The sequence below is a fragment of the Dromaius novaehollandiae genome, chromosome 2 (assembly GCF_036370855.1).
Source record: "Dromaius novaehollandiae isolate bDroNov1 chromosome 2, bDroNov1.hap1, whole genome shotgun sequence".
Lineage (NCBI taxonomy): Eukaryota > Metazoa > Chordata > Aves > Casuariiformes > Dromaiidae > Dromaius > Dromaius novaehollandiae.
This window is the reverse complement of record NC_088099.1, coordinates 46,636,130-46,659,850: the sequence shown is the minus strand read 5'-3', so window position 1 is coordinate 46,659,850 and position 23,721 is coordinate 46,636,130. Positions and strand designations below refer to the sequence as shown.

The 23,721-nt window shown below is 36.9% G+C and overlaps 1 protein-coding gene and 1 long non-coding RNA gene across 2 annotated transcripts in view; one reads left to right on the top strand and one right to left on the bottom strand.

Moving 5' to 3' along the window:
- UMAD1 (UBAP1-MVB12-associated (UMA) domain containing 1) overlaps positions 1-23,721 on the top strand; it is an 81,978-nt gene that overhangs the window by 1,650 nt on the left and 56,607 nt on the right. The window contains exon 2 of the mRNA XM_064506374.1: positions 5,386-5,490. Coding sequence (XP_064362444.1) covers positions 5,409-5,490 — 82 coding nt within the window. The 5' untranslated portion in view covers positions 5,386-5,408. The remainder of the gene's footprint in view (positions 1-5,385; positions 5,491-23,721) is intronic.
- On the bottom strand, positions 11,369-22,961 carry LOC135327483 (uncharacterized). The gene is made up of 3 exons (XR_010387660.1): positions 22,691-22,961; positions 20,407-20,482; positions 11,369-11,538 (listed from the first exon to the last, which is right to left on the bottom strand). It is a non-coding gene; the product is annotated as an uncharacterized LOC135327483 (long non-coding RNA).

Sequence of the window (23,721 nt, the reverse complement as noted above, 5' to 3'; positions counted from 1 at the left end):
TTGGAGTACTGCTATTTCAAAACTCCTGACTTTACTTTGTCACCTAGGCTTTTATTGCCTGACTTCATTGTAATTACTTTTTTATCATGCTTTTTTGCTGTGTCATTGAATGCTTTTATACAATGTTAATTTGGATTGCATTGTTCTTGGTGTTTCTTCTGTAAAATTTTATGAAAACTTCTATATTTTATGTATGTAAAAATGTCTTTATTAGTGTTTCTTACATGTATTTCCCTTGTTTGTATTTGTTGATACTTATTTTCCTTTCTCATGCTTTCAAGAAGCATAAGCTAAAGATACATGACTAATAAGAATGCAAAAGCAATGATCTGTTGTACTTCTTCAGGCAGTAAGTTGTATTAGCCAAGAGCCTTTTAAACTGTTCTTTCAGTGTTACAGAGATACCTTCTTCTTAACATGCACATTATTGACTCTTAAATTGGTTGTTTTCATGTCACAAGCAGGGTTGTACAGGGCTGTAAACATCTTGCTCTTTTTCATACTGCTACTTTATTGGTGAATCATAGTGGATACTAATATGTAAGAGGTTTGAGAATCTCTGTAATGCCCTCTGTTTTCTCCTTCCACAGATTATATAGCTTAAGCTGCTGGATGTCAAGTTATTTGGATTCTTTAAGATCAAGTTTTGTACATTGTTCTGACCTCATTTCATTGTTCATATAATTACTGAGAATGACACTACAGTTTTGCTTTGCTGTATTCCTGGGCTTCCTCTCTGTATCTTAGGCTGCATTGTTGGCATTTTTTTAATACTGAATTACTTTTCTCTTCCTGTCACTTGCGAGCATCCTGGAAAAACAGCTGAAAAGTAATGCTGAATATGCCAGAATCATCACTGTATACAAAAAGTTTATTGGATGCGACATACTGGTTTGACTCTAGGGTCACCCATGCTTCTTGTCAAATAAGACTGACGAAAAGCACAAGGAACAAATTAACCCCTTTGTACAGCTCTGTAACTCATCTTTGTCCAATCGTATGTATGTTCTCAGAGCTTCGCATAAAGATGAAATATTTTGGGTAGTTCCACAGAATTGCTATAGTTCGCAGTTTATTGCTTGCTAATGACTGAAGTGGTGCCAAAAGCATTATTCTGAACTATCTTCCACCAATCTCAACCGCTGAAAAAGTTACATTCACTTTCTAGTGAGGGTGAAACATAAGGAGAAGGGAATTGCTTGTTTATATCAAGGGAGATTTTTATCTTTAGGCAGCGAATTCAATTTCAGGTCTCCTATAGAAATAAAATTAATCCCATCTGGAGAGGGAAAGTGCTGTGTTGTATAGGAGACATTACTGCAGGACACCCCTGAATGGTGGATGTATTTTCTGTCATTTTGTGTTGTCAGTTTCAAAAAAAAAAAAAAGAGAGAATTTAAATTCTTTTCTTTCTATTCTATATGACCATGCATCGAGGTCCATCAACTTCAAATTTAGTTTTTAATTTGAAGTTAAACTTGTGCTGAAACCAGTTGTTCCCTGCTTTGTTTTAACCGAAACCTTATCGTATCTACAAGTAGTAAAACTTCAGCCTGATTCTGCAAGTGCTTAAACTGTGTTCTTATCTTCAACAGCATGACTGTTTCCATTCAACTTAATGTTTCTTTGTTGGGCAGGGGCTTTGTTCTGGTTTTAACATGTAATTCAAGAAATTTAGCAGTTACGTTTCACACTGCTTGGGAGGTTTATGTTTCCTTTCAAAGTACTACAGTTGATAAAATTCTTAAGAGAACAAATATCATAGTGTTGCCCATCTAGAACTTTTCCTTTACATATGTACGTACTTTATACTGTTCAACTTTCTTTTTTGTCACGTCTACTATTCTTTAGTGGATATTTGTTAAGCTTAAACTTAATAACTGTGTTCTGCAAAGATACTGAAATACTGCAAGTAATAGTTGGCATGCTCCTTACTTCATATGAGTTATGTGGATCTGTGTGATTTAGGATTTAGTTTTGTGTCTAAGTGGTGAACACCAGAGAAAGAGCGAGCCTCATAAAGCATATTAGTCTTTTAACATGCAGATTCCTTACCACCTCCCCAACATTCACAACCACAAAATACAACATGTGCTGTTTTCTTCCTTCTGGACCAGTGGTTTCAGCAGTAAGAACTTGAGGCCTAAGTTTATGGGATACTTTGCTTTGTTTATTTTTCTTTTTTCAAGCAATGGGGGGGTGTTGTTTTGTTTTTGAGAAATACTGCAGGTAGTGCAATTCAGTTGAAGGAACCTACTTCAGACTCTGTAAACTACAAAGTAAAGAGGAAGCCCTATACAGATCAGGTGAATGTGTTTTAAAACAATTGGGATATTTGGAAAGGCCTGCCCTCTGTCAGCAAAAGGAAAGCATCTAGTATGTTAAAGTTCTTATAACATTAATTTGGCTCAGAACTGAAACATCTGGGGGTTTTTTGGTTTTTTTGTTTTGTTTTTTTTTTTTTAAGTTCTGAAGTTCATGTATGTTACATGCAGGATTTAAAAGATGGCAAAGGTATGGCTTCTTGTACAACTCCTTCCTACCTTCATTACATGTATACTGAACAAGATGTTTTTCTTGGTATGTGCAAGAAAGAGAGGAAGAGGAACACTATTTGATAGTACTGAAAACTACAATAATGTGTATCTCAAAGAGGGAAAAATGTGATTGCATGGGGCAACCACAGCTCTGGCACCTTAAGTAGCTGACAGGAATCTGAAAGTCTTTACTAAGGCTACCCATAAGATTTTACACATCAAGTTGATTTTGCTTCTTGTTGTATGCCTAGGAAGAAGGTAAAATTGCATTTTAAACTGTTCCACAACTGCCTCTCCTTCATACATCATCGGAGCCGAAACCTGACTCTTGAGCATTGCAGCACAGGTTTTTACCACTTGAACTACAGGACTGACAACCCTAATTGGTAGCAGGAGAAGACTTGTTCCCTAAGGGCTGAAAAAGGAATATGTTGCTGGCGCCATGTGTTGAGCCAGGACGTGGGGGTTGCTGTGGGGGGAAGGCAAGGAATAAATGAGGTAATTAAGAGTTTCTACTGTGTAATCTCCATGGAACTGAACATACTAGTATTTCAAATGTTAAGGTAAGAAAACCAGCAAAAAGGAGTAAGGTGAGGATAAGTAACATTTATTGGGGTTTTTTTGTGTGTATTTTTTTTAATGCCTACCTGAGACAGGATAGTTTGGCCTGTTCTTGTGTGCAGCAGTGTAGTTTATTGGGTTGCTAAAAATACCACTGCAGCCACACAGGCAAACAGTAGCAGGCCAGCCTCTGAAGTGTTTTGCATTTAATTCTCAGATATTGTTCCACTGTTTGAATTGTAGTTGATTTTGCTGTGTACTATTTATGTATTGTTCCTGAAAGCCAATGCTTGTACTTCATATAGGACTTTCTATGATTTGGTTTATGGAAGTATTTGGTATCACTTGTAACAGCAGTGTGTGCAGCAGTTTATATATGGTGAATAATCAGTGTGGACTGTGAAGTAAATTGCTACAGGCAACTGGCTAGGGTAAAAAAAGTCTTGCTTATAATACCATTAAAATTTGGGTAGGAAGTGAGGAATTCTGGAAAATAATCCAGGATTTTTTTCTTTTTTTTACAAATGCTAAGTGCTAGACTCTTCTCTGTTTCACTCCTTTTAAAGATTCTTAAATTTACTCTGAAATAATGTTATCAAAACTTTGCACTGTACACTTACTTTGTTTAGATTTTACTCGTTTCCTCTTTTGGAAGTATGTTTTACACATTGTTCCTTTGTCTTTCCCTATTCCTTTAAATGCTGGTGTCTGCAAAGTAAATCAAGATTCTCTGTTTCATGCTTGAAATGACATTTTCAACTGTCCATATCTTATATTGGTGTTTTAGTAGAGAAGAGCTCTATGTACCTTACTTTAAACCTTTATCTCTGCATTTGACACTTACATGGCATCTTTCATCCAAAGCACTTCACAAACTGCTACATAGGTTGTTGTCCAGCTGTTCGATTTCAGCACTCAGGGTGCTTGTCTGCACCTCTGCCTGTGAGCTGGAGGAAAGCGAATGTTCATGCAGCTACTGCTGCCAAGAGCCTCTTTCCTTTTCTGATTATATCAGATCTACAGACTTGGGCTGCTGTTGCTGGAGTAGGCAGTGGAGAATGACATGCTGTTGCATTCAATAGAAACTAGTGCAATTTATGTAGCAATAGAAAGTAGGTGTTTTATGTATGCTCTAAATAAGCACACATTTACAGGTTCAGCTTATTGAGGTCCTATTGTTCGTTCTTTGCAGGAATGGAGTTTATGAAGTTTTTTGTAAGTTTTTGGAGAGATGAAACCTCTGTATGTCTTCTCTTAGAGTCTGTATCCTAAAGCTTAGAAACTTAGAGAATTTGCTTAGGACAATGTATTGCTTATATGCAAATTTATGGTGTGGTTCATATCTGCTGCACTTTTGTAAAAACTGGCAGAGCTGGCTATCTTTGGCTAATGCTCATAGGGTTTTTGTTAATATGAATTTGTCCTTTTCTTAAGCTGTTCAAAACTGCTTCAATATTATCTTCCAATCTTGAGAGAGAACAGATCCTGAGCATATTTTGCAGTTAACATTTTTATCCCGTTAAAATTATGCCTTATTGTTTTGTTTTATTTGATGTGAACTGAGAGTTCTTAGCCACTTTGGGAGATTCTTTTAGTGAATTACCGTTATGCAAAATTTGCTTGATTATGTTGCGGTTGCTTTTAAGTGAATCAGTAGTAACTCATAATCAAATACATCCAAGTGTTAAGCTGTCTCTATGAATTGCAAAAATTAAATTAGGACTATGCTAATATTGTATAGGGTTTTGTTTTTGTTTTTATTTTCTTGTTTTTAAACCAATGCCCAACAATTAAGACTGAAAATCTCTAGAGTAATTTGCTCCATTCAAGTACAACTTCACTATGAAGATAGATTTCCTATAGGATCATGCTTTGGGCTTCAAAGTTTAGATGCTTTAGAACTAAGAAAGTTTGAAAGAGAGTAGGAGAGTTTGTGTAACAACGATTTGAAGTAGTGGAAGCTATATGAGAATACGGAAATGTGCTTGACAAACGCTGAAACAAGTTTCCTTTCACTTTTGTTTAGAAAGATTGAAGGTTTTTTACGGTTCTGCCTCCAGCCATAACTTCATAGAAAAGCTTCTATAGTTTACTCTTTTTTGTGTATGTGTTGAAAGCCAATTGCTACATCAAAAAGGTACTCTGTCTGACATACAAATTTTAAATCTGGTGATAAGCACTTAACTGTAACATCACTGTATTTAGCGTTTGGAATGGTGCCAACAACTTACTCGGAATTCTTTTTTTTTTTTAATAACTGTCTTAATGTGTTTTGTCTTCATTTTAGATAACAACTTTAAAAAAGAGGCTATGTTCAGCTTCTTCCGAAAAAGTCAAGATTCAAAGAAGGTTACAGTGCCAGAGAGAGAAGCAGATGGATTTGTTATTGTGGGTAAGTGAAGCAGCTGTATAAACTGGCTCTTGTTGTCTTTGAAATGTAAAGATTTCTTTGAGGTGCTTAGACAAAATGAAAAGAGCTGACAGAAGCTATGATAAAAATTATTCAGAATTCTCACTTTTATTCCCAGAGAAGTTCATACTCCTAATCTCATCGGTTGGACTAAATACATAAAGTTTTTTTTTTCTCCTCATATTCCATTTTCTGAATAGGCACAAACTCTTACTTGAGATGAGATGAGTTATCTCCTTTTTCAAAATGAAACTGTAGTATCCTTAACCTGTGAACTGAGTACATTTTCAGCTTTAAGTAAGCTCTTTCACAGTCTTGTAAGAAGTCTCAAGCATGCAGAAGACAAAAGAATTTCTTGCCATTGTGCTGTAACTGATCCTTTTCTTTTTCCCTACTAGAAGATTCATGTTTTCCTCCTTGTAAACCTGTCATCATCAATATTCAGCCTCTGCTGCTCTGATTTACTGACTTTTTCTTATCAGGAATCTTACTGTGCTGTTCTATTTAAGCATTGCTGCTTCTTGAGACTTTTCAATATTTAAGTCATGATTATCAAAATCTAATAATATGAAAGCTTTATTAGGAGCATTTAAATTCACTGTAATTTTTCTTCATTAAAACTGATATCCCAGACCAACTACCAGTTGTTAAAATAGAACTGGTGTCACATCTGTGACTCTGTGTGATGTCATGTTTAACAGTTGTCTTCCACAAGATTTTCTTCCTCTGCACTTTGTCTACTTATTTTGAAGGCTACATCAAATCACTCCAGCACTTGCATTGTAGAGAAGTTAAAGGACACACATTTTGATCTCAGAAAGATTTGGTGACCATTTTAGAAATACTCTGTGAGTTTCATATTCTGCAATAGGCAGAGAGTTCTGCACCAAATGTCTCTTAGGTGCCTCAAAAATAATGGTCCCAATGCTGAATTCAGTTTTGCTTCATTCTTTTCTCCTGAAGTGCTATCAGTGATTATTTAAACTTTGTTTGTATTAATGTGTATTAAAGCAATCTGTTAAATATAAACTTTAGAAATACCAACTATGCTTAAGCCTTCTCGTATTTGTTTTTATTTTTTTACCAGTACAACAGTTAATTTTGCAGACTACTACAAAATGGACTGTGGTTTCATCTTGCTTTACTTCTACTTGGCAAAAGAATTGCCATCAGCTCTGCCAGTGGAACATATCACTGTCTTGCTAGATATAGGCAGTTCTAGGTCAGCACTCAAGTAGATACTTTTCTAGAAGTTTTGTCTCTGTCTAGCTAGGAATAGGGGCAGTCCAAAAAACATAACTATTCTGCTGTTTTGTTTTTTATTACTCAAATGGGGGCTATTGAAACTTTTAAATTTGGGTATAAAATAGTCTAAACTACCAACACTAAATGTCTTCAACAAATCCTAGTACGAGTTATAGGACGGCCATCCTTACAACTGCATCTCCAGGTTATTAGTGTGAATACAGCTTTAGGCAGTGAAAAGTCTTCAACAGAGCGAAAATTTAACTTCTTACATTTTAAGTTGGTTCTTAAACCCAGTCTTTCATCCAAAGCATAGAAGAAAGGAAAGCCTGGTTTGCTAATATTCTGTAGACAGGGGAGGAAGTGCTTTCTTTCCCTTTTCTGGAGAAAAAAGAGGAGAAAAAAAGCATCCTCAGGGGACACTTGCTCCTGATTTCCACTGTAGCGATCAGGAGAGCTTGTCTGTCACAAATCTCTTGGACGGCTTTGTTCACACCATGCACCACTGATAATGTAAGCCATAACCCTTACTGGAAGTCTTAGAGAGACTTATGAAGAAAGAACCAAATGCCCATTACCAATATTAAAGAAGTCTACACAGTAATGTAATGTGAGTACTTAGTGTCACAGTTATATGTAGATAATTGTGATTTTCCTAACAACATTTAATTACTTTATCTCCTTCTGTATCATCTAATTTTTAAAAAAGGGGGAAAGAAGGTTCAACACTTTCTTGAGAAAGATCCATCGGAACTATCACCATGTCAAATCTTGAGGATTAGTTTTTTACGTTTGCTATTCTTTTTTTTTTTTTGTCACTCCTGCAAGCCGTGTTATATATTGTGATATTCAAAATCTACTTTTGTTTGCAGAATATCAATACGTTTGTAATTTCAATCTCTGAATGAAGTTCTTCAACTGGAAGGACAACTTCTGAAGCACAAAAACCAATTTTGCACCATTTCCTCCCATTTTGGGGAAATACTGCATACGTGGGAGGCAAGAAAAAAGAATTAGTAATTCACTCTATATAAAATAAATATTAAAATGTTTAAAAGAGTTTTATGCCTAACTACCACTTCACCTATTTCCCAGATGCTGGTCATCTCATCTCTGTGAAGCTGTAAAAGTAATACTTGTTCTGTAACTGGCAAAATTATCATTCTGGAAAGGGAAGAGAGGCTTATGGGATATGCTGAACACACACAATAGGTTTTAAAGGGTGAATCAGTTGCAGTGATATGAACATTTATTTCAGGGGCTTGCCTTATCATTACAAATTGTTTTTAAAGTTAACATTCTGAATGCTGTTGTTTGTTTTCATTTAGGTTGGGGATCTCAAAGAATAGCTATTTTTGAGGAATTTATCATATTTTGAGGCTTTTACTGTGTAAAATAAATGCCAATCTGCCATCCATTCTTACTATTGCTAGCCACATAGAAGACAGATTAGTTGATTTGACACGCAACTATCCCATCAGATCTCAAGAGTCTGGTGATCGGCAGACAAGTCCATAGTGAAGGGGCAGGTCCAAGATCAGGCCAGGAAGTCAAGTCAGCTGGTCAGAGTCACCAAGGTACAAGAGCAGACATAGGCATCTCTTCAACGTAGCCCATGCAGGGACCACAAGCAAGGGCCTGAGCTTAAATATAACTCCTGAGCCAAGAGGCAGAGGTCGTCCCCAACAAGGCTTCCCACAGCTCTTTGCCCACCGGACCCTGGTCCAAGTGCTCAGGACTGCATCACAACACCTGGTCTTGGGTACAGGCAGCCAAATCCTTGGAGTGGGAAGAGGAGGTTGCAGAGCCTGATGCACTCTGGACCCCGCGTGCCAGGGTGGGTGTCTCCATCGCTAGTATCTACAGACAGTGCTGATCTTTGAGTGATTCTTCATCTGCACCTTAGCACCTTAGACCATACCTGAGTTCAAGTATGTTTTGTTTATTTTTCAGTTGTGTTTAAAGGCCAAGCTGTCTTTAAACCATGATGACAAACCAAGTCAACACATGATAAAGAATATTATTATTGACTTGCAGGAAGCACTTGATTATTACCTGAAGGGTTTTTTCTAAATTTGAGCAATCTGGATGGAGAATTTTTTGGAGATTCAAAAGTGGTATCCAAGGAGGAAAAAAAAAAAAAGAAAAAGAAAAGCAGGCACAGGATTCTCCTCAGAGTGGAACAATTGTCTGTGAAGCAGAGAGGCTGTGACCTTGGTGAGAAGGGTCAGTAGGAATTTAATAATCCAGATTTTATAGTGAAGTAATACTTCTGCTCTCAAAGCCTCCCTTTTCCCTACTGTGCTTTCTTAAATCCTCGAAGGCCGTAAAGAACTAGTAAACAAAAATTATATTAACAAGTATTTGTTACACTTCTTTCTATTGGAGCAAACATCACTTTTGCCTACTATGTTTCCTCTCAAGAGAACATAAACAGTCATAGACGTAGAGATAAAATATTTGGAAATCTCCCAATAAGGAGAAGAACTTGTGGTAGTTAAGTACGTGCTGGATCTGTGGAATTAACCAAAGTATACCTTATGTTTAATGCTGCTGTCTGAAGAGAAGGAGTTTTACAAAACAAATGTGGTCAGATTTGGACTAATATAAAACTTCTCAGAAAGGGAGGGGGAAACAGCCATTTTTCATCCAGTGAGATGAAATACAGTATAAAGCAAATATTTCTTTTTTATTAAGATAGTAGAAGAGAACTAGTATTCGATGAAAGGTGGAAAATTCAGTTTTTTTTTTTTTCTTTTTGAGATGAGTGGTATTGTAGAATTTATCACTACTGCATGTTGACAAAGTCAAGAACCTAACAGGATGCAAAAAGATTATACAACTAGTTTGATAAATTACGATGATAGCAGATATTCTTTTTATCTCCAAATTTTGGTGGGCAGGTGTGACTTCCTATTTTAAGTTAATCTCTGCAAGGCATACAAACTTTGGTTTTATCTACAGCGAGGTATTTGAACCTTCCTCTGATGCATTCAGTATATGTGTTACTGATTTAATTCAGCATTATAATTCCTTCATACAGGATCATCCTCATTTGTAGGCAGGAGCATCCTCCCCCAGCTGTGGGGCTGAGAAAAGTAGGATTTACAGCCAACCGAATGTTTCCTTTTTTTAACTACAGTTACTACAGTTATATTGCAAAATAGCATCCTTAACAAATTAGGAGGTCGTCTGTACTGAAGAGGTAGAGAAGCAAAATGAGCAACAAAAGTCAATCTTCAGTTCTGGAAATCTTGATTCTGTTTTTCTGAAGAGCAGTATTATGTATATTGTTCCCCCTCCTTCCCCCCATTTCTGTTTTCCCATGAATTTTTTCTACATACACAGTCTTATTTTTTTTTTTAACTGTGGAAAGAGGAATTGGATAACTTGCATACTGAATTAAGGGACGCTCACACTGTCACCCTTTGTCTAAACTGATCTTACAGTAAGATCTTTAGTGTACATGTAATACTGATCTTAGTAAAGTCTCTACAGATGTTTTAAAGAACTGAAATGCCTGTTTGTGAGAGAAATCTGCAGTTTTAAAATCTCCAAGAGTGAGTATGTTATGAAAGGTAAATTTAATACACTGATCCTTCCAAATCAAAGGGCGATTCCTATACTACTTTATTAATGCAATTCTAATAGCTTTTTGGTTTCTACCATGTATACACACACCTCAGACATTAAATTATCACGAGATTTGTAAACTCTTAGTGTTGCTGCTGCTGTTTGCTTTCTGGGAGTTGTTAGTAATGTGTAGTAGAATCCTGTGAATCTCCATGCAGTTTTTTGTTAATACTTAAGGAGCTTTAGTGGTGCTGGTATGGAAGGCTAGGATGCTGCAGTACTTTTGAATACACTGTTAGGTTAAAGAAATGCACAGGGCTTTGTGCCAGTTGGGGAAAAAAAAAAAAAAGTGTCTCAAAATGCCCTTTCACTTTCTGCCTCAATGGGCTTATTTTACATATGTTTTTAATATAGCAGTAAGTGTTTGTGTGCTTATTTCCAATGTTCCAGTTTTCCAAAAACCAAACTGCTATTTCATTTTCTTGTTTAAGTTTAAAAATATTTAATGCTAACTTCACAATAATCTGAGATTTTGGGAAATTTTTTTAATACTGTTTATCTAAAGAATGCTTTAAATGTCAGCTTATGCCAATGTAGATGAACACTTTTGATGTACATGAAAAAGTTACTGTATTAAATGACCTATTTCTTGAAGTGCTGCTTTCTGATTTTTTTTATACTTTAAACAGAGTTAATAGCGCATTTGGGCATTGCATATTACAGTCAGAGTTGACTGCACAGGAAGGGGGAAGAAATCAGAAGAAACAGTCCTCTCTGACTGATTTTTCTTTTTTTAAGGTTGTTAAGAGGTAATGGCTACCCTTCATTCAGTAATGAAGTCAAAGTAATCCTCTTGGGTGCTAGTTTTTACACAAAAACAAACTGCATTTTTCAATAGTACCGCTAGATGGTGATTTCTCTTGTATTCTGCAGTTGTAGTGCTTTTTCTCAGTCTCTTTCTCTGAAACTCACATGCAAACACATACACACACCCCCCCACACACACAGTTGGGTAGTAGTAATTATCAGTACACGATTTTATTAGACTGTAGGTTTTCAACAGACTTATAAAAAGCATTTTAAAGCCTAATATCAAATCTATAATGGCATTCCAAACTAATAAAAATAATGAAGCTTGAAATGTTGACAGCATGTATCTAGATGTTGGCTTGTAATTCCTTCCAAACAGATCTGTTGAGGCCCATGTGGGACCTAAATAACACAAAGAAGTAAATTTGCATATTTTACAGCAGGGGGAAAAACAGAATGCAAAAACATGAATAATTAGGAGCACAAGCTTCATGCTATATTAATACTGTTGAAAAGCATGTGTTGATTGTATTCTGAAAGCCAGTAGTGATTTGGTTGAGTGAACTCAGTCAGCATCTCTTATGCAGATTAAAGGAACTGGGTTACAGAACAACTGAACTTCATTGTTTTGCTGCATAAGTAGGTGTATTTCTTAAAGGATATAATTTTTTTCCTAGATTCTGCACAGCCCAAGAAAGCTATATTTCTTTTTAATGCTTTGTCAACAAAAAAATATACTTTGATAAAGGTTCCATCAGTCATTTACTTGTATATCTCTTGATTTTTATAAACAGTTCTCTCAGCCACAAATCAGTTTTCAATATTTTTAGCAGTTTAGTATACATGACCTACCTACTTTTCATTTCTTTCTTTTTTTGCTTTTTAAGGTTTTAGCCCCTGAAACATATTCATGATGTTTCCATCCTTTGTATTTGCTTATTTTTAGATTTTCAAAAATACCTTTCTTGAAATGCTAGCATACAGGCAATTTCTGAATCTGAATAATATGAATCATTGTGTTGGCATCTATTGATTACAACATATGATGTATAATGTATTTTTTATGATAAAAATTGTATTTACATTGCCGGTTAGGCTAAATACTGTCTTGGCCCTTCACAGCTATTTCAGAAAGCTACTGGGTTTTGAACACTGACTTTAAGAGGGAGAAAGGACAGAAGCTGAAGATTTCTTGTTTAAATTCTACAGCAGTTATGTTGCTGGGGAGGAAAAAAAAGCTCACGTATGTGCTGGTGTATTAGAGGTTATTATTTTGAGGTTTTAAGAAAACACTGTGTGCAAAATCAACCCTTTTCAACCTGTCTTTTAAGTGCATATTCTTAAGTTGCATAACCAAAGGAAGAAAATGGTAAAACATACCAGTCCTTTTAGAAATTAATGTAATTTTAAGAGGTTAAACAGGCATCTGGCAAAAGGTTGTTTTGAGGTCACACATGCATCTGACAGTTTGCTGCCAGCCCTCTAAGAAAATACTGGTTGGAGCTGTATTCCTGTTTTTCGTGTTAACTCCCTTCTGACTTAAGTCATTGTAGTTGCTGTCTAAATGTCCAAGTCTCCAAAATGCCCTTGAGAGGTTTGGTCCTACTGGCTTTAAAAGTCTTGCAAATAGAGGGATGGAAGTAGAATATGTTGAAGTAAGAAAATCCCCCCCCCCCCTTTTTTTTGCCAAAAAACTTATCCTCAGGAAAAATCAAGGCATTCCTTTGACATGATGACAGTTCTGCAACAGTGTATTTATGTAGTTATTGCCTTATTCTTTAACCTTTGCTTATAGTATTCTGATCACTTTTGACATGTGGTTCTCACAGCTTTACTCCCATATATGGTACTACCTTACTCTCTACTAATGCCTTCGTTTGCACAACATTCTTAAAGCAATTTGCAATTGGATTATATATATATTAAAAAAAAGAAAGGAAAATACTGGTTGCTTATTGTAAAACAGAGTAAGAATAGCAAAACATAGTGGAAAAGCAGGGATTTTGAAATGTTGCTTGTAAACTTTTTCCCTGAATATGCTGGTCATTAAATCTTTAGGAGTGAAAAACCTCTTTGTTTTATGATGCAAAGAAAATTTTTCAAAGTATATTTTTAGCCTAAGTCTAATTTTCCAACGTAAGGTGAACTTACAGCCAGGAATAACTGAAAAACAAGAGATGGAAAATGCGTTCCAGGAGTCTGAGTTGCTATCCTGGCAGGTGATAAATTCAGGTTGAAGTCCCTCTTTCACCAATTTGCAGTGTAGTTTGAACATCATTCTTTCCAAGAGAGCCCATGCAATCACTGTCTGTCTGGTTGAAGTTATTCAACCTTACTCAGGTGTTAATCGACGTTAATTTTCTCCGAATGCAATGTAAAGTTGAGCTGTTACACGCACCCCTCCCTATCCCTGGCAAATTAATGTTTTGGTACTTTTTTCAGTGGAAGAAGAAAAAATACTTTGCCAAATTGCAGACCACTTTTTCATGAGTTACTCTGTGTAAAAAATGTTGTCTTTTGCTTTTAGTGAGGTAGGATAAGGAAGCTCAAAGTTATGTTCCGCATTTCACGTGCGTTTTGAGTCAGTTGTGTCATAGGCCTCAGCATGTAATAGTAATATAATGGTAATGCTTTTCTTCATAAAATCAAAGATGGCTTGTTGCCTTATACGTGAAGGTGTTTGTTCTTTAGCTGCTCTTTCTTGTTATACTAGTTAAAACCTTTCAGTAAGGGCCAAAGAATGTAAAGGATATAGATGATGCGTCCAGTCAGTTGTTTTGCACTTCAGTGCTATCGCATCTACTTCTACCATAACATGTCTTTCATGATTGCTAAAAATATAATGTACTTTCTGATTTCTGCTCAAACAGCTGAATAATGCTCAGGATTTTCATGCTGCCCCCCTCCTACACACACACACAAATTAGGGCTGTGTGGAGTCAGTTCTGAAAGTATTTTCAGTCAGTCAGAAGCAAAAAAATGGTTATTTACTCAAAGCATTGAGCACAGCTTGCTGAGGAAATCACACAGTAGTCATTGTGACCATGATCGCTTCAGTTCATGGTTTTTATATCTTTCAGTGAAGTGTTCTACTGCTTTTTCCATTGTCAAGAAGATGTCCTTATAGATGGTAGTAAAAAATCAAGGGGAATGCAAAACCCTCTTAAAAATAGTGGGTTGCCTCATACCAACCCAAGCAATTTGAAAAGCTTGTCAGGAGCAGTGCAATTTTCGTGTTCCTTTAACCATTAGCTCACACCTTGCTGTGATTACAGTTGACCCATGTCACAGGACATACATCACAGCCTTACTGCTGCCTATTTTTTCCTGAATGTATGCTTGGTTATTTGGTATACAAATTAAGTATGGGGCAAAAATATTAACAGACAGAAAATCATTCAAAAACTTAGGTGAGTTTTAAGTCAGGAATATTGTTGCAATATGAGTATTTCTCCCTCTGAACCCCCTCCCAGCAGTTGTGATAAATGTAGGAGTTGGAATACGCTCAGCAGATGTATATAGTCTCTTCATTTCCTTGAAGTTTTTTGTTTGCTTTCAGAGGTGTGTCGAAACAGAGATTTATTACACAGCGATCTGCAGGGTAGAACTGTTAGATCCTAATTAGCTGAACTCTCTGTTTACATACAAACTTGAAACCTTTTGGCCAGATCTGACCCTCCTCGAGTTAGGCGTATATATGTTTTGTATTTTGTCTTTAAGAATACAAGTGGAGAGAGCTCTCACAATCAGTAGTAGTAAGTTGTTAATGGTGAGGAGTGTTTTTGTTTGTTTATTTTGGTGGGGTTTTCTCTCCCTGCCCATTACTCCCCTATTACTGCTTAGGTCTTTAAGCATGTGTCCAGCATTAAACAATATACTATTTATTTTGACTGAAAACAGACAAACTACCTTAAAATGATCCAAAGTCACAGATCTTTCTTGGAAAAAAAAAAATATACATATTTGCAGCATATCATTCTAATAGAATCTCCTTTCTGCTGGGTCTTGTCTAGACCAGCAGTGTGCTGCAGTTGTTCTGGAGTTCAAGCTCATAGTTTTCCTGTTTTGGGGTGGGTGAGGGGGAAAATCAACTTCAACCCCACAGGATTAGTGGTTTTTTTTTTTTTTTTTTTTTTTTTTTTTTTTTTTTTTGAAACTTGACTTGCATTTTGAGAGAGAGAGAGTGGGACTTCATGGCTCTTTCTTTGCCATTTAATTCTTTTAATGAGACCTGCCTAAATAATTGCTTCTGAATGATTCCACCTTAAGATTTTGCTGAGAGGGGAGGCTATCACTAAGAAAGATTTGATTTACAAAAGCATTAGCATAGACACTGTAGCAGAAAGCAGCCAGTATTATCTTTAAAAGATGGTCATTAAATGCACATACCAATGCACTCCCCATTAGAAAAAAGATGTAGAAGGGAGGTTTTTTTTTCTTTTTGCTACAACTGTTTTATTTTACTAACCCATAAGTTATATCAACACTGTTATAAGGAGAGGCACAAAGGGGTTTGCTTAAATTTAAACAAAATAGGTCTTCAGTTTAAAATACTGACTGTTAACTAAAAAAATTTGCTCCTACTTTACTGTTCTGTGAACCCAAGGTGAGACCCAGGAAAGAACTAGATGCACTTTCCAACGTGTGCATTGAGCTATGCGCAAATAGGAAGGAGTGATCCAAGAAATAGAAATAAACATCTCTGAAAATCAATTTACAAAATGTGTTTTGAGTAGATTTGTCTAAAATGAGCCAATAGCAAAAGCAGAGACCATGAGAATGCCTGAATTCTTGCCGTGCTCTGGAACCAAAATGTCTGAAACAAGGCTCTGTACATCAAGCATGTCTGTCTGCTTGATTCAAAACCAAAGTTGAAGTGACAGAATGTTCTTCTTGAAACGTGTTTGGCATGTATTCTTGCTCGTTCAAGCATTCATCCAAGAAGTGGGAGACCTCAAATCTGGGTCTGCACAGCCTTAGCACAGTGAGATGCATATCTAGCATCAAAGACTGAAATAGGCTAGTAGGGAGGATCTCCTCTGTTTATGTTGGCTGAACAGTGGTTCAGCTTCAACAGTTCAAGATTTAGGAGCTTCCCTGATATTGCATTAATCATTAAACTTCAGTGAGCTGGGAGGAAGGAAACTTGGATACCGGTCTGGTGGCTTTATTGGGGTCTTTTGTTTGTTTGTTTGTTTGTTTTCTTCCTTTGTTCTTAACAGAAGTGACTAAAGGTTTAAAAAAAAAATACAAACTGGTGTTGAAGGACACGAGCTCATTCACAGCTCTTCATCAGGCTGAGACTTGTTCTGATTTGCTTTACCTCTCTCTCTGCAACCTTTCCTTTTTGGATGATTCAGGTCCAACTTTGAAATGGGAGAAAGGTGCCCCAAGCAAACTAGGCTATCCCCTGGCTGTGAGGGCTCCCCAGGGGAGGCAGGAGCTTGAATCTCTTCAGACCGGGGGCGCCAGCTCTCAGGTTTGTGCTTTTGAGCATTCCAGGCAGAAGGTCAGGGGAAGAGCCGGATCTGCTCCCATTTCCCCTGTTTTCCTTTCCAGGGGAAAGGTGCCGGCTATGCTTGAAGCATGCCCTGTGGGAGGTGAGGTGGGAGTCAAGCAGCTTCCTGGTCAGATCCAGGATGTTTCTGTTTATGTGCAGAAGCTACAGCTAATGAATTTAGATCCCTAATGCGTTTTGTGACTTTGGAGACAGCTGCTTTTTTAGATTGTTGTTTTGATAAACCTTTCCAGACATTATACTCATTCTAATCATCTTATTGATAGCAAAATACATGTACTGTGTGAAGATAATGAGTTGTCCTGTATTATAACATGCTTTTCATTTTAACTAGTATTCACAGTCAAGTTCAGTACTTGTGAATCTTTGCCATTACACTCCTTTACCTTTTAAAGAGTACTAAGAAAATATTAAAAGAAAAAAGGGGAGAGACTTCAAGAAAAATAATTCAATATCACCTGAAAATATGATCCTCAATAAGTCACAGTTGCTTAGACATCTATTATCCATTGAAGTTTAATTAAAAGTAAGCCCTGTTTTGTTGCGGAGATGTGTGTTGCAGGCCCAGTTGTTTTGTAGCAGATAATGTATTTGGTTTGTATTTGCTCCCTCTACTGGCTTAGGAATCTAACTAACTAGCATGGACTGACTTTCCCCCCTTCCACCAACCCTCCCCAGAAGGACTATAGTCGACGATGCTTACTTGTAAAAGAAAGAGGATCTTATTCTGTGTAGATATAATAAAAACTGTTTGGTACCTTCTGAAGGATGTTTAATTATTATAAATTATTAAGAACTTCAGAGTATAAAGTCATATTTTATAAATATTCACGCGTATAAGGCTATTTTAAACGTGAAGCACAATACTGCTGTGGAAGTTGGTTTAAAATAGCATTTTGCTATAGAATTATGCAACATTGTTGGTCCCCTCATTATCCTTATATTCCTGAGGTAATTTATCATGCAATATTTGGGGTTTTTTGCAGTGTTCTGTTTTAAAACAAAAAAGCAAAGCTCCTCTCTTCTTTTTAAAGACCCCCCTAAATTATTCTCATGATACCTTTTACAGGTTAAGCAATACAGACTTATATCCTCTTTCTAACCTCTATTTGATGAATCAATTGAAAAACTAAGGATGTCTGTTACTTTTTCTTTTGCATTCTCATTTCAGAAGATATGATATGTGTGTTTTTGTCTATGTACTTCCCTTCTCTCCTTTCTCCCACCCCCACCCCCACCCCAGCCTTCCCCACCCCAACTTGGGACCACTGAAACTTCTAAATCCTCTGCACTCCCCAGGTTTATATTTCTCTATGTCTTCAGCACATTCTTGACAGCATAAGACATCTGCTTGCTTGCATTCTGTACCTAAAATCAATGTGCTTTTTGTACAGGGGATGAATTATGAAGTCAAGGTCTTTCTGATGAGAACATCTCTAGGCACTTTTGATCTTGACTCTGAAGATAAGGCTTAACATGGGATGCAAGAGCATGTTCTCAGAGGCTCTTACTTTAAAGCTTGTCTGTCCTTTCTATTTCCCGTGGTGACTTTCCTCAAGTATACCATTACCTTTGCCATCCGGAGAGCAATCAACAATTAATTTTGTTGCCTGTGTGACTTAAAGCAGCATGAGTGGTCTAATGTGGTATCTGGAGCATTAAGGTCGAGTCTCTCGATCTGATGTTTCAGGAGTCCGGTGTGTTCTGCCCTTTTGAAAGCTTTGAACCATGTGCTACCCTGAGGTGCTGCAGGCAAAAGGTGATAGCTAGCTGTACAGTGTGGTTTTTGTTTTTAATTTTACTCTGTGAATATGTCTGGGAAGATTTTTATTACTGGCAAACCACCCAAAAGAACAGGACGGGTGTTATAATAGTAAAACCAAATAGTTTTTGAGAGGTCCGGATTTTGTGTTATTTAAGATGGATAAATGCCATATAGAGTGCCTCTAGAAATTATGTGGAAGCCAGTAAGAATGTAATGTGGTCGTTAGTCTTCTTCCTTCCCTCCAAAAAGAACAACCCTGCTAACTGAGAAGTCCTATTCTGAATTACAAATTGAATGATCTCTATGAAAGCCAGTTAGAAAGTACAGTGTGCATGTAATCAGGATAACTAACAGGACCTGCACTGCTGTAGAAACAAGCCAAATTTCAGGCCAAGCAGAGGTAGAAGTATCCTGAAGTGCATTTTATACTGCCAGTTATTAATATCCTGTCTACTTTTAGATATTGCTAGCTTATTGTGCATTTATAAACCAAAGATAGCCAGAGGAGTCTTGGTTCATACACCTGACAGACAAAATCATACAACATCCAAAGCAAGAGCTTTCTGTATTTTTATGCTCCTTGCATTCTAATGGTATACTAACAAATGAGAATTTTCTTCTTAAAGGGAAACATGTCTTGATGTCTTATTTGCGCTTACTATGCACTCTGAGCTAATCATGATGGAGAGACTCTTGCTCACAGACTTGGGAGACCCCAAACTGGTGAAGAAGCTCAGGAACAATTTGTGGATTCCCTTGAAACGTCAAGGATGTGTGTGCTTGGGGTTATATCTGTGGCCTTCCTACTCTCCCACTAGGGATTTTTATGCTATTATTTTTGTCAGTAGAACTCTTGAGGTTCTCTCACTAGGGGGAAGAATCTGTGATACAGTCATGATGGAAGTGCTTGGATGTTTAAATCTCAATATATGCTGAGGAAAATAGTGCTAGCAATTAATGATCTAAGGCAGTGGAAGCTTAAAATGTTTGGTGGGGAAATCCACAGGTTCTCTGTAAATTAGTAACTTTGATGTAAATGGACAGAATAAATATAGCTGGAATAAACAACATTATGGATGGGGGAGGCTTTGTTGTATTTAGTTTATTGTAAACTGAGTGTTGTCACCCTTTTTCCCCATAAATTCCACAGCTATTTTAACATGGGAGTGTTAATTATTGCTTCTTCCCCCCCCATCCCTCCCGCCTTGCTTACACAATACAGAGAAAAATACTGAATGGATCCTTATGGAATGCTACTAAGTTTTGCTGCATGTGCAGCACCTGCTTCTGAACAAAATATTTCTAGCAAGCCATATGTATATGCTTTTCTGTTGCCAATCTGAGTGTAATGAATTCTTTTCCTAACAGTCAAATGAAGTAATAGCCTGAATTAAAATAAATATGTGCACTGGAGATAATTTAGATACAAAATTAAAGTTGAAAAGAATCAAAGCTAAATGCAGAATTAATCAAAGGAAGCAGAGTTCCACAATTCTTGTTTCTGTGAGAGTTTGTTGTTTACTGTCCAAAACAGTAATTCCTTTCACTTCCAGTGGAGTTACTCAGTCTGACAATAGTCAGAGTTGCAAAAGATAGGAAAAGGTTAAATATCTGGTCCAGTCTCATAATAGCATTTCATTATTGTGTTCACCGGAGGAAATATTGCACAGAGAAGAATACCACGATATAGTCAGGTGTATGAGTGTTTTCCATGATCGTGACCTCTTCTCTTGACACAGGGGAATTTCAGAGCTTTAAACATGGTGTATGATGAAACCACTGCAACTAAATTCTCTGTTACTGCCTTAGACCATGGGAAGAAATGGGAGAGTGGCCAAATATGTCTTTAATTTACTTTTGAGCTAACTGATTTCAGGTGGCCTGTCCACTGGGTTAGTCTGTCCACATAAATTAGAGTGCCCTTTCGACCCCAAAGCTAGCAAATTTTAAAATGAATAGGTAGTCAGGTAGAAAAAGCATAACTTACCAAAGACATGATGCAAAGTATTAGGTATCCCTGTTCAGAGTTCAGCTTCTGTTGTTTGTAAGGCTGTATCTTAAATCTAAAAGAAACCAATAGATCTTGGCCAGTTTCCAGACACTTGGGAGAAATTTTAGGTTATAACTACACAGTAAGGCTTATTTTAATTAAAAAATCCAAACCAACTTCATACTGACAACAATTTACTTTGTGTCTAAGTGATTAAAATAAATATTGTAATGACGTGAAAGTTTTTTAAGAAATCAGTTTAATCTTTGGGGGCTCTTACATGTGAATGTATTCCACAGATACATACGGTTGTCTTTACAAATTTTTAGTTTCAAGATTTGGTATCAGTAAATTTTCTTTCATCCGGTAAACTGAAAGCAATGTTAGTATAGTTACTGGTATGGTTACCTGTTATTTTTTGCATTCACTGTAAGTTGAAAGTGGATGCCATCTATTTTGTATGCAGCTGTCTGTGCATTTTCAGTATAGGAGGAAATACAATCAGTTCAGCATGACTGGATTACTATAAATAGTTCTAGAAAATACCTTCATTTCCTCTCCATATTTATTTTTGTAGTATGCCTTATTGACTCTTAAAAAAAAGTTTGTATGATATGATGAAAGTTGAATGTTATGTTTTTATTTAAAAATTTGAAGTTATGGCACAGAGTGGTGCCCATGCTTGAGGAAAAAAATAATAAAATAAAGTCCATCTTGTCCAAAAGAATTTGGGCTTGTTTTGCTCCTTGACTTTTAGAGAGGTAAAGAATGTAAGTATATTGGATAATAATGATGAAAATAAGAATGCAATGTATTCTTGCACTAAAAACATGAAAAATATTTTGGGAACTGAATACTACATTTCTGCATTAATACGCAAAATTATAAATTTCAACTCCCTCTTTTTTTTTTTCTTCTAGTGGATGGTAATTAGATTTAAAAAAAGATTTTACAGTTTCTAGCTGACTTAATATGCACTTCTAGGTGAAAAAGTTGGAATTTTACTCTTAGCATATCCATTGTGTTTCTTATCATCTACTAAGCTAGTGCGACTGGCATGCTTCTTACTAGGTATGAAAACTGTTTCTCTTGTGAGTCAGGTAAGTGCAGGATGCAACAGGATGCAATACCTAATGCATCTGAAAGGAAAGCGCATTTCAAAAGAACTGGCAGTTCCATGAGGAGCGAAACCAATACAGCCTGGTCTCCCACGGCTTTATTACTCCCTAACCTCAGCTCCTGTCCTTTTTCTCCTTTGGTCCCCTCCCCTCCCCCTTCAGATTTCTCCTCTACCTCTGGCCTGCCAGCTTGGCAAGAAGCAGCACATTTTGCAACCAGCTAGTGTGCTAGTCCAGCGTCACACAGCTAGCACACGGAGCGGTAGCCCCTCTCAGATAAGCATAGCAAAATACTTGGCTTTGAGCTGCTGGTGGATAGCAAGTGACTTGGGAGGCTGCTTGCAGTCATATAACCTTTGGTTGTGGTGATCTGCTTTAGCAGCAGCTCTATTTTAGAGACTCTCGTGAAGCTTAATTCACGTAGACCAGTGATCACAAAAGTTATTAATGAATAACAAAGGAAAACACGCAGGCCTTGAAACCGCAAAAGCCTCCTTTTTTTTTAGAAATGTTAGCTGTCTATGACTTGAACATTTAAAAACACTACGATTTTTCATTCCCAGTGCCTGTATTGCTATTCTAAACTTTTTCTTTTAGAAATATTTTCAAACTGTTTTTTTATTATTATTTTTCACTGTTTATAAGCATTACATAAAACTTAATAGTGGAAAAAATTGGATTTTCATGTCATGTCACTGGTGCTTTTTTTCAGTATTAAATTTGGGTGGTTTAGGGATGTGTTCTTTTATTGGTATAACAGTATTGTTTATGTCTACAAGATTGGCTAGGTTAGTTTTACGTTGAGAAAAACTGGAGTAACTGTAGCTCAGTCTCTTCCACAAGCCGTTGTATTATGAGCATTATTTGAAGTATTGTGACACTGGATTAATAATCCTTCTTTTGTTTTGTCTGCATTTGCTATAGATGAGTTAATTTGATTATTACTTCCACACCCCAGAATGGGAAACAGTTGAGGCATTCCCTGAAGGGAAGCATGTTGGAGTGCACACCTCTGTCGGTATGCAGAACACTTGCCTGCCCGTTCCCAGTATCTGTATCAGGGAGAATTAAATTCTGTGCTGATAACTGCCTCATCTCTGGTGGGTTTTACCTCAAATTTAGATTAAAAAAAAAAATAGTAGTGAAGTCTATACCTGACTTACCTTACTAAGAAAGTAACTTTCAGGAAAGCTATCAAAAGGTGATATGTTTAAATCTAGAAAAATGCTGGTACTTATGGCTCCCAGGGACTTGATTCTCCCTGTTGCATCTGGCGAGGAAGTTTTCCATCATTTCTGCTCATGCCAGGGTAAGATGGCAAGCTGTCGAGCCAGATACCAGCTGGATGTTAAGGGGTGAGCCTTCCTGCAAGGAAACTTGCTGCAATCCCCAGGTTCGCAGTAGATGGGAATGTATGCAGGACATCAAGAAGAATGTGCTAAGGGAACCTGCAATGAAATAAATATGCTGGAATGTAAATCAGGGGTGACTCTGCAGAAATAAAGCTATGAACTTTGCTGTCACTAAAAACATCTTATTAGGTGAGTTCAAAGCCTGTCACCGGTGAGCTCACTGGTTTGAATAGAAACAACAAGGCAACCTGTCTGAGAGCAACCATATGCCAGAAGCTGACTTAAGAGTATGATAAGCCAGTGATGTTTCACAGATGCATCGTTCCCTAAAAGAGAGTTATTGGCTTTTGCAAATCTGCGTGCTGGCTAGATCGCTGGATGGTTTGATATCTCAGATTCAGTCCTTTCAAAGGGGGGAAGGGTAAGTATACAAGAGAAACATGTCACAAAATGCATGGGTTTTTAGAAGTGCCGCAATATGGGAGTAGGATACCACTGCTGCATTCCTGAGAACACAAGTTGCCATGTGGAATTGTAGTGAAGGTTGTTGAGACGAGATGGATGAAGCATGATACATAGTGGAAGAAAACATTCGAGTCCATAATGGTACTGGTTGATCATTTCAGAGACACCTAACTGTTAAAGCCAAGCATCATCTAAAGAAAGTAGCTCCCTGAATGGACTGACGTTGTTGGAAGAAATACTGACATAACGCGCTTATGTATACAGATGCATAGCCATTGCAAATCTGTGGTTTAATCTGATAGATTCCAGGGTGTTTCCAAGTGAAATGTGAGTGGTTTTACTGGTATGTTTAAGAGACTTAATATTAAGTACCTTGG